This window comes from Diadema antillarum, unplaced genomic scaffold, assembly GCF_040938485.1.
Source record: "Diadema antillarum isolate AM-2024a unplaced genomic scaffold, OU_Dant_1.0 seq00000382_RagTag, whole genome shotgun sequence".
Taxonomy (NCBI): Eukaryota; Metazoa; Echinodermata; class Echinoidea; order Diadematoida; family Diadematidae; genus Diadema; species Diadema antillarum.
In genome coordinates, this window is record NW_027271380.1 from 3,056,573 (window position 1) to 3,067,500 (window position 10,928).

Below are 10,928 nucleotides of genomic sequence, written 5' to 3' on the forward strand. Positions count from 1 at the left end.
AAAATGACAGCTGACAGTACTGACTTTCAGAATGTATTTAAACAGATTTTTCATCAATCAATTTGGCTTGTAAGTGTTCCATTTTCCTCTTTGATTTCACTTCATCATTCAAACCACTTGTCACTTCTGTAGACTTTTTTTTTTAATGTATAGCTAAAGCACTTTAATTTAAGACTTATATGTAATTGATGCCATGTTATCATAATTTATGGTTTATCCATGATATCCCTCTTGCCATAGAAAAATCTGATCCTTTAGTTAGTTGGATTGTCTGAGTTACAATCTTGATTCTGGTCTCAAGAAGTACATAGGTCACTGGCTTGTGGAAAATTGATAACCTTATAAAAATGACCTTGAATATCAACTCTACAACATGTAGGCTTTGAAAATCACTCAAAGGTAAAGAACTCTTATCATCTGTTCACAGTACTAATTTCTTTGGCAACAAGTCAAGTCTGCAAAAGGATTTTAATATCTTATCTCTTGGGAGTTAAAACAGAGTTTGCACCCTGTTTTCAATACCGGTACTTAAATATCACAACCAGCATTATTCTATGGATCATAGATATGAAACACCCCCAACAACCAGTTTGTTGATTTGTTATCAAAGTATCGAGGAAGGATAAAAACGGCACTCAGATTTAGTGCTAATCTATTCACCCTTACTGTATGGACATACAGTTAATACAATCCATACATACATAAAAAAAAGATGGTCAGATTTAGATATTTTTCAACACCTATACTTAACAAAATGGTGAGCACATACCTGAAGATATGGTTTGTGAAAAATCAATAAAAATTAGAATCTACACACTACAAACTATCACAGGGTGTGAAATACATCTAGGGCATGCCATAGTGATTATAAATTTGCAAAAGATTGCCCTTTAGAATAAAAATATCCAGTACAGAACAAACCCCAGTCTAATTAATTCAGTGATATGTGATTACAGTAGACAGCCCTAATGGATCATCAGTTAATGAGGTACCCCTGTCAACAAAGCAGGATCTGAAAGAACACTTTGTATACCATAAATGTAGTAGAATTGTTCACTTCCTAATCTGGCATTCTAATTAACTGTGTAAAATCTGCTATAACCGACACTGTCAAGCAATTAAACCATGAATACTGTAGTTCATTGATGTTTATTCATCATCAAAATATGTATTTCTAAAATGCATTTAAACATACAGAAGAGAAATCCAAGTTAAAAAAAAAAAATATTTAGCATTGTCGTTACATGGCACTGTCACAAGAAACATGTATAGTATACGATGAAACATGGCTATGTATTTGAATGTACACCTGTGTTTTCTCAATTATTTCCTACAGTTGAAGAATTCTGTATGCATCATGGACGATGAAAGTAAACAAAAAACAAAAAACAAAAAACAAAACAAAATTGTCAGTCTAGTGATGTGTAAGAATATCGACAGACTTTCTGACTCCAAGGACTCATTTCCCCTACTCTCCACATGCTTTCACAGTATTTCCATTGTTATTGGAAACAATGTTGTTTTGCCACTGCGAGAGTGATGACTGGAACAGGGCACATGGAATTAGAATACAATACATGGGGTTCATTGTTTTATTGTTTTACGTCATCGAGGCATGAGAATGTGCCTACATGTGTTTGGGTATTTGTAAGCAAGTATGGCAAACAAGTCTGGGCATTGATTACAGTGTACATTACACCTTTCATAATATTAATAAATGATCCTCAATCAACTCAACGAAATTATATCCTGCACAGAAACTTATCAGGCATTTAAAGCAAAATCAGATAAAACATACACTGGCTTGGGGTCAATGAGGTAAACTGATGATCTACTCAAGTGATATTTCACAGCAACCATCAAAAGAGACAATTTTTGCGTCATCATTTCTCTACAGTATGTCCCAAAAAAAATTACAATCAACTTTTCGCATTGATAACATCAAATATGATTAAACCGTCTAAATGCTAAATGCTATCTGTGCTCTATTTTGCATAAAAACCCATTCAATTTGGTTAAGCGGTCACAGAGAAATGTGGACTGTTGTAAAGCATGCCATGAGTCTGATTCTTCCAAGGCTGTGTTTATCAACTTTCCCCAGTTTAAACGACTTTCGAAAGCCCTTTCGATAGCCCTTTCGATAGCCCTTTCCATAGCCCTTTCGAAAGCCCTTTCCATAGCTCTTTCGAAAGCCCTGTCTACTCCCTGTACTATTAATGTGCCGCTTGTTTTCGTCGGCTGCATTTATCAACTTTCGATAGCCCTTTCCATAGCCCTTTCCATAGCCCTTTCGAGAGCCCTTTCCAAAGCCCTGACTGCCTGTACTATAAATGTGCCGCTTGTTTTCTAAGACGGGACGGCGAAAAGCAATTACCATCATAAAGACATATCTTCCTTTGCAATTGTCTTCCTATCTATGAGGCAGCTCCAATTTAGCACATACTTCAAATATTTCTGAGTGGCGGCATGAGACATGGGATCAAAGGGAATGAGACTGTTGTTACTCTATTTCTCAAACCTTGTTGGTGAGAGAAACACCTCCTTGTTCCAAGCATATGCGTGCATTACGCACAGTTGTATGTATACACCTGTGTACACGTACTCGTGTGCACTTTACGTGGCACGCGTCTTTTCAGAAACTGGAAACGCATGGTTGCGTAACCGCAGTAGGGCAACCTAAAGGGCTTTCAAAACAGCTTTGCGTTTATCAACTTCGAAAGGCTTTTACAAACAGGTTTCTGATAACCTGTTTAGGAAACCTGTTTGGATTGTCACAAATTTCGGGCTTTCGAAAAGGCTTTCCTAAAGGGCTTTCAAAACAGCTTTGCGTTTATCAACTTGTGAAAATTCCTTGAAAGCTGTTTGGATAACCTGTTTCTACCGAGAAAGGAGAGTTGATAAACGCACCTTTTCGTAAAAGGCTTTCCTAAAGGGCTTTCAAAACAGCTTTGCGTTTATCAACTCGTAAAAATTCCTTGAAAGCTGTTTGGATAACCTGTTTCTGCCGAGAAAAGGAGTTGATAAACACAGCCCAAGTTAAGCACTTGGATGCTCTTGGAAATGCAAATTAATGTGTGAGCACAATAGACAGAATTTGGAGGGAAGAGATTTCTGACATGCTCTACAAAATTCCTCATTTCTCTTTGACCACTGAAGCAAATCAAATGGGGTTTTCTGTAAGATGTGGGCAATGAGTTATAGTTTCATACCCTGAAATGATATTTAGATTGACTTACTATTTTCAAAGCTATCGTTGCAGAGAGTACCATTGTAATTTCTTTTATTTATTTATTTTTTTTTTTTAATTCTTTTTTTTTTTGGGGGGGGGGGAACATACGTTACATCATAATGAAATTTCTGTCGCCTTTTTTTCTATAGTCACAGGCCATCTCAACTCATCTATTCTACCTAAAGTCCCTGTCCATTAATCCACTCTATCTCTCGCTTTGATATTAGAGTAGACCAAGGCAATTTAGATTTGGAAAAGCGCTTGCTGTCTAATTTCTAACAGAGTATGGATGCAGTTTTCAGCTGTTTTTTTTTCTTTTTTTTTCAGCCTTGGCTCTCTTAAAGTGTTTTTGTAAGAAATTGATTGTAATGTGATTATGAGAGACTCTTTTAATAAAAATATTCTAAGCCGGTGGTCATACCATGAGAATTGCCATTCTGCCTACTACGTTCTAAATTTCCTCATGCAATGATTTTATGCAACATGCTATCATGTAACAGGGACAGACACTTTCAGTGGCTTAAAACACACAGTTAAAAGAGCTCTCTGACAGATACATACACTTCAACCTATTAGTCACTAAAATGCCCGCAACCAACAGTCAAATTACTCCCTGAAACTCCCGAAACTGACCTTTTTTTGAAAAAAAATATTTTTATACTTTTGGGGTTTTTTTCACATAGAATATACTCATGCAATTTGAAAGAGGTCAAAGGTTACCAAAAGTATGTCAGAATTACTTCTGTGACACACCATTCTTTAAATAAACAGCTTAATAGAAAAACAATGAACATGCAATGAGCAACTTTACATCAAAGTTGTCGGCAATATTGCTGTACCTTCCAGGGAACCAAAGGCCATTATGTACAGAATCTTCAGTTGCGCAAAGGGTTAATATGATGTACAGTACATGTATCTACTGTTCAGCTTTAAACATTATAAAGGTAAACATAGTAGCCATATGACCTTAGAAACTGTCAATTTTTGCTGTAAATGGACACATGCAGAATGCATAAAATATGTGTGAAATTATGCTGTGATAACACAATTTCAGTTGGGTGATGGTAAAAGTGTGACATACAACTTGAATTTCCAAAAATGGTACACCTGTACATAAATAAGATATTGCAATCTACGAGCATACCTGATAGTGGTTGCTGTGTGATGTTTTATATTCAATTACATTGATTACATGATCAGGCCATAGCAGGATCCATTGCACCGAAGAGTAAATTGAATCACATGCAACTCGTTAGCTGCAATCCAGCATGCCATTGAATACCACTGCTAGGGCATGATTAAATCATCACATACTAATAACATTCTACCCATACACTTCTGTACTGGGAGGGTGTTTCAGGAATAAAAGCTGTGCACTATGATCAAAATCAATAGGCGTTTTCACATCAGCCCGATAAAAATTAGCCCGAATTTTTTTCGAGCTAATTCGACAGCTGAGTATGTGCAAACAGCATCAGTAATGTGTGTGCCCTCTCAAAAATTCCTCATGATTTGTGTGCAGTTTGCCTCAATCTATCGAGTCACACACGCTAGGCATGATGGGATGCATCGCGCTAATTTCTTGAGTCGTTTTCACATTATCAAATAGCGCACTACTATCCCGCTATTTCAGAAATTTCCCGAGTTGGACTCGAGAAATTTTCTCGATCAGAGCGATACAATTAGCGCGCTAATTTGTGTTCACATTATCAAATAGCGCGCTATTTCGCTATCGGGATAATTTCTCAAGTCAGAAAATAGCGCGCTATTTCGAAACATCGGGCTGATGTGAAAACGCCTATTTTATGCTTTTGATCTCAAAATACTTCCAAACAACTCATCATCCTAGCAAATTGCACCAGCCAGACAAGTTTCCTGGTAGAACCTTTCGATACATTGCAAATAAATTCCAAATGGTGGAAGATGAATTCTGAGCCTTTCTGAGCACTATGTTATCAAGGGTGTTCTGAAGCAAAAAATTTATACTAAAAGGGTATAGCTATACCAAAACAGCATAGCTATACGATGAATTTATACGTCTGAACGCTGACTAACAAAACAACGTATAATGAAACGACATATAGAGAAACGCGTATAATGAAACGACGGTCAGAGCATCGCTTTGAACTAGAACTCGATAACAAATGAGCATTCCCTCGTGTCCACTGTGCATCTGAACATATGGTGACCATAGAACGGTATAACTGGGCGGGGCTTAACGTGAGCTTCCACGAAAGGTGACCCTATTCCTCTCGCTAGAGGTCACGTCATGACCATAACAGGCGCAGTGAGAAACTGCACATCTATACAACGTATTCCAAAATAGTTGAGATTAGCGTCTGAACCACGGCTGAACGGTCTGTTGGCTATACAATGATTCTTTATATGTTGTTTCTTTATCGAGTCTTGGTATAAATTGGCTTGCGTCTGAACAGGGGGTTAGTGTTAACATATACTGGTATACAAGCTACAGGGACTGCAAAAGAAATTTGATCTGGATATTCACCTTCATTGATGACAAATGAGCAGACATCTGGCCCAAGGGTGTCATAGAGAGGGACATTAGTGATGGTGTAGGTGACACACGCCACATCAGTCAAACCCCACTGAAACAGAAAACAGTTCTCAGTTGGTTCACTTTCATAGATATTAGTAAGAACCAAAAAAGCCAGGCAAGATTATATGCTACCTCCAACAGTGATAAATTCACACGTTCTTCTTGTATCATGCACCCATATTTACTATATGTGGATACTCTGTTATTCTCATTATCAATTTATAGGCTTTGCATGACTTATTGTTGGTGGGTTCAATTTCTCTTTGTATGGTGATTGATATGTACTCCCAACAGTATGCTCTGGGGCTCTGTGACTTTCAACTGAAATGTTAAACATAAAAAAAAGATGTCAGGTAACACTTTCAACTATGGTACAATCATGATGGATAACACCTGGGCTTGATTTGTATGATCAAAAATCTCAGCTGTAAAAATCTCCATTCTCTCTTGAAAATATTTCATCTACACTAATGCCTCTATGAAATAAAAATTACATTAGTACCACAATCCTTCCCAATGAGCTTTAGGAACTGCGGGCATCCAAGCTCATCGTTTGTCCCTCCCCCTAAGAAAGAAACAAACAAACCATACAAACAAGCACATAAATCTCAAACTACTTGTCATTACCTCAAGTCTGTTCTGTGCATAGATGCCAAGCAGTGAATCTGATTTGGGTTTCAGTCCCAGGTGTATGAGCCCTGATCCTATTTCCTTTGCAGCAATTTCAACCTGCATAGTTGGAAGAGGATATGCAGAATCATGGAATGAAACATTACTGTCAAATTTGTATTCATTCATATCAACATTTAATGACTTATGAAATATATCTGATAATAAACAGATTACCTGAGGTAACTAAGGAATATTTTACAGGGTCTAGAATTAGCCATCGTAGCTTATGGTTTAAGACCTCGCAGATGATAAGACTGCGAGTTTTTATGCATGCACAAGGTTCGAGACCCAGCCTGCAGTAGTGCCCTTGGCAAGACTCTTCAAGATCTTTCGGAGGAGACTTCAAGCTGTCAGTCCCACGTGTGGGAGAGTCTCACCTTATGCATGTAAAAGAACCCGCTTTCACTTCTCTCGAACAGAGTAAGGAGATCGTCAAGAGGGAGTGATCAACACACAAAACATGTTGATATGCTTGGGTAGTGAGGCTGACAGGTCACAACAAGATGACTTTTTGTTGCCATATGTGGCAGATTAGGAGATTGCCAAAGACCTCATAATTGATAATAATTGACTCACTCTGTGCATCATAAGTAAAGATAATGATACACTCATAACTGCATCATAGCAGTCATGAGTGAAACAGAGATGGACTTTATAGACAAATGATCACTATAGACAAACTGGTAGCCAATTTGAACCTTACGACTTTGCAAAGCTTTTTCACGGACACATCTCCCATGGACACACACAAATGAATGTGAATAGCCATGCTAGATGTTACTCATTGTCATACAATAATTGTGCAGATCTCAGAAACAAATGAATGCATCAAAAGCAATATCTTGTGTATATATATATATATATATATATATATATATACTCCTAGATGGGTCATTTGGAAGACATTTCCATTTGTTTTATATGCAAATTTGTTATATACATGTTCAATGGCAGTTTACGCAATGGAGACACGAAAATTGTCTCCTTAATGACCAGTTGTCTCCCTAATGAAGACACTTCCCCCCAATGTGTCTCCCTAAGGTGCCAACTAGATATATATGTATATATATATATATATATATATATATATATATATATATATATATCTTATAACAATGACCTAGTGTATTGTTCTTGACCTCTTTTGCATTATGTTAAATATTTGATGTGCTTAATAGGCTGTTTAATGGTGCATTGCAGAAATTCTAGCAAAAAGCAGTGTACACCAACAGATGGTTAGTCAGTGACTCCTCTTCACAGTGAAATACAGTATGACCTACTACAAAGGAAGTGCATGAAGCATGTGGCTGCTGCAGGCAGGTGGCCACTACAACAGGCTTGACTGCATACTCTTTGCATGTACATATACTGTACATGTATTTCTATATAACTTGCAGATCATATGAACTGAACAAAATGCTCCAAATTAACATGGCATTGACAGATCATTTCCTCAATACAAGGATGTCCTCTTTGGAACAATCCAAACCAGTGACCTTGTGAACACTGTCTTTGACAATCAATCATGCTGCGGCAGGGTTAGCTGCAATTGCCATGTTATAAAGCACTGGATCACACTGAGGAAAATTACATCACTGCTCTGATTGAAATCAGTGAATTTAAAGCAACACATCAGCATTTGAAAAACAATGAAAAAAAAAGAAGGTGTTATTATTTACCCCTAGGAATTATATTTGGAGATTCACAGAGATCTTGAATTTGTTATCTCGGTCTATATTCACCGATATACAATGTACAGGTAGCAGAAAATAGTTTTAATTGCATGGCAGGATATAATTTCCATTGTCCTGGAAGACGGGTAAGAATGTAGCCACCCAAGAGGAGAGCATTAGAGAGCCTGGAGAATCTAGAGTCTTTGGAAGCAATACACACAAAACCTATAAAAATACACAAAATATCAATAACACCAACATTTCACCCACTGACAAATCTTTGCAGAATATCACATTCTCCACAATCTCTACATTGTGTCCCGTTTATTTTTACTTATTTATTTATTCATTATTATCATTATTATTGGAAGGGAGGTCTGTCATTGACATATAGAACTTGTGAAATATGAAAAGGTAAGACCACACACTATGCAGAATGAGAATGAATGGTATGGTACTAGACAGCAAAATGTGTAGGATTTTCTTATTTTACATTCATAGAATATGGCACACAATACAGAAGATAAAATCATACTTTGGTCCAACAGTCAATTAAGTTCTAATGACATTTGTAAAGGAGTGTTGGTTCTCTTGCTAATCAAAATAACAGGAAAAAATGTGGAGATTCACTGTGAGCAATTATTACCTGATGTACCTTTCATCGAAAAAACTATCTGATTTTCATGACAACTTGCAACCCTATAATACTAATGAATGTGAGTCTGCAGTCAGTGTGAATAGTGGCTTCCTTTTTCTGGAGTGCACACTGTTGCAGGATCACTGAACTGACAAAATGGTGAATGTCTCATTCTGTAATATCACAGAGAGAGAAGAGGCATTTCCTATCTAGTGCAGAGAGGAATTTCCTGTTTTTATCTCACAATGTGAAATAGCGTAAAGTTTTTACTGATGTCCAGTCATAGAGAGATACACCATGTGATATTTAATTTCACTGTGTGATTATCTGAACAAGGTTATACCTTTACGTATCTGTGTAGGTATGACACATTCTCAGCTAAGTAAAACACAGTCAAACACAATGTATTCACAGCATGAAAATTTCGTGAGTTGGAGTTGATGGCCTTTCTCGCTGCATGAAATTTTCATAAAATTGCCACTGGCATTTAATGCATATTGTATAGTGAAAGCCAGAACTTTCACGTGCATTTATAATTTTGCAAATCTCGGTGAATTCTTGGGAAGTCCTAATTCTCGTAAATTTAGACTCGCTAAATATATGGCATATACAGTATTATGAATCCATCAAATTCTGAAAAGAAGGTATACTCCCATCATCAAGACTGGCTGTTGGCACAAAGGAGGAAATCAACTATGATAGAATATTGAGATACGTTATCAAAATTATACATGGACTGTTCAGTGTTAACAAAGAGCTTGTCTAATGTCAAGATGAATTTGAGTTCTGAGGGGAGGAGGTGAACAGACCTACTATCTGATACATTAGTGAACTATTAATTGATAAGATATTTAATGTTTATGAGAGGGCCCACAGATTCAAAGTGCATTTCTATTTTTGAATACACAAAAAATATACAGGTGAAATAGCTCTTTACATCTCGAGATTATTGAATGAAGCAAATAGTAAACTTCACATGTCAGGGTCAGTACTGGTCAGGGATAGCCTGTATTTGATGCTGTGATTGCATGAAATTATTCCTTGACACTGAAATTTCATATATTCGAACCATTTCTTGAAATGGAATTATATCCTTGACCAAGTCCACACAGAATATTTGCTCATAAATATTATGACCTCACATATATCTACAAGTAAAAGCTCTTTCCAGTAATATCTCAATGTTGTTTTGGTGTGGAAATCAAAAACATGTGATGTGATATGAGTGACATTGAAGCTGCAAGACCATGAAAGCTATCTTGAGCTCCATATAAACCATTTTGATGACAACTCCCACATATCTGTTTCATTGTTTTCTGAAAAAGATTTCAGTTTCATAATGAAATTACCTTATTTTTATTCTTTCTTTCAGTGCAGCTTCTTAAACCTTTTAATCATCACCCTGTCTCATCCCAGATCCTGCCTGATAGTCATCTCTGCCTTGTATGTATAGTTCAGAGAATCTCTACCTTGCTATATCTCTCTCTGTATAAAAGCTCTAATTCATGCATGCACATACAGGATGGTCTTCATGCACACACACACAAACAAACAAACACAATCACACAGGCAAATGCAGTCACAGATACAGTACGACAGACAGACAGACAGACAGACAGACAGACAGACACGTTCACACAGTTTCTGCACAATAGCCCAAACTGAGTGCTCCTGATCCATTCTTGCACAGGTGATGGTCGCTAATCTATTTAGATATCATACGGGCGTGACTCACCTGATTGAAGCTGAGGTACTCCACTGTACCACTCTGCATACATGATCCTAGGCAGTCTGCATTGCCTGTAATAAAACATTGATTAAATTATCAATTTCACAAGACCTCCCACTTGCATTCAACAGTGCACAACATATTGTGTGTGTATATATATATATAAATAAAATATACACTGCAGGTGAGAGAGGGGGTCGTCATGACATCCATATTCCCACGACTTTATTCAAATTGGGTATGATTGAGACTAGTTGAGAGCACACGCGCAACTTACTTTGCACTTTAAACATTATTGAGCAAATTGCAATATTTTTTGTTTCACTCCTACAGTCTGACTTCAGAATCCGGCTCTTCATTATATACATAATACTAAAATTTCACAGCTCAGAATATGTCAACAGTATTTGGAATACACCTAAATTGTGCCA

General features: G+C 36.9%; 1 protein-coding gene across 1 annotated transcript in view; it reads right to left on the bottom strand.

Annotated features, from left to right (window-relative positions):
• The window catches only part of LOC139731616 (long-chain-fatty-acid--CoA ligase 1-like), a 42,032-nt gene that overhangs the window by 21,855 nt on the left and 9,249 nt on the right, over positions 1-10,928 (bottom strand). Inside the window, exons 4-6 of the mRNA XM_071642506.1 lie at positions 10,504-10,568; positions 6,414-6,515; positions 5,736-5,835 (exon numbers count right to left, since the gene is read on the bottom strand). Of these exons, the coding sequence (XP_071498607.1) occupies positions 5,736-5,835; positions 6,414-6,515; positions 10,504-10,568 (267 nt within the window). The remainder of the gene's footprint in view (positions 1-5,735; positions 5,836-6,413; positions 6,516-10,503; positions 10,569-10,928) is intronic.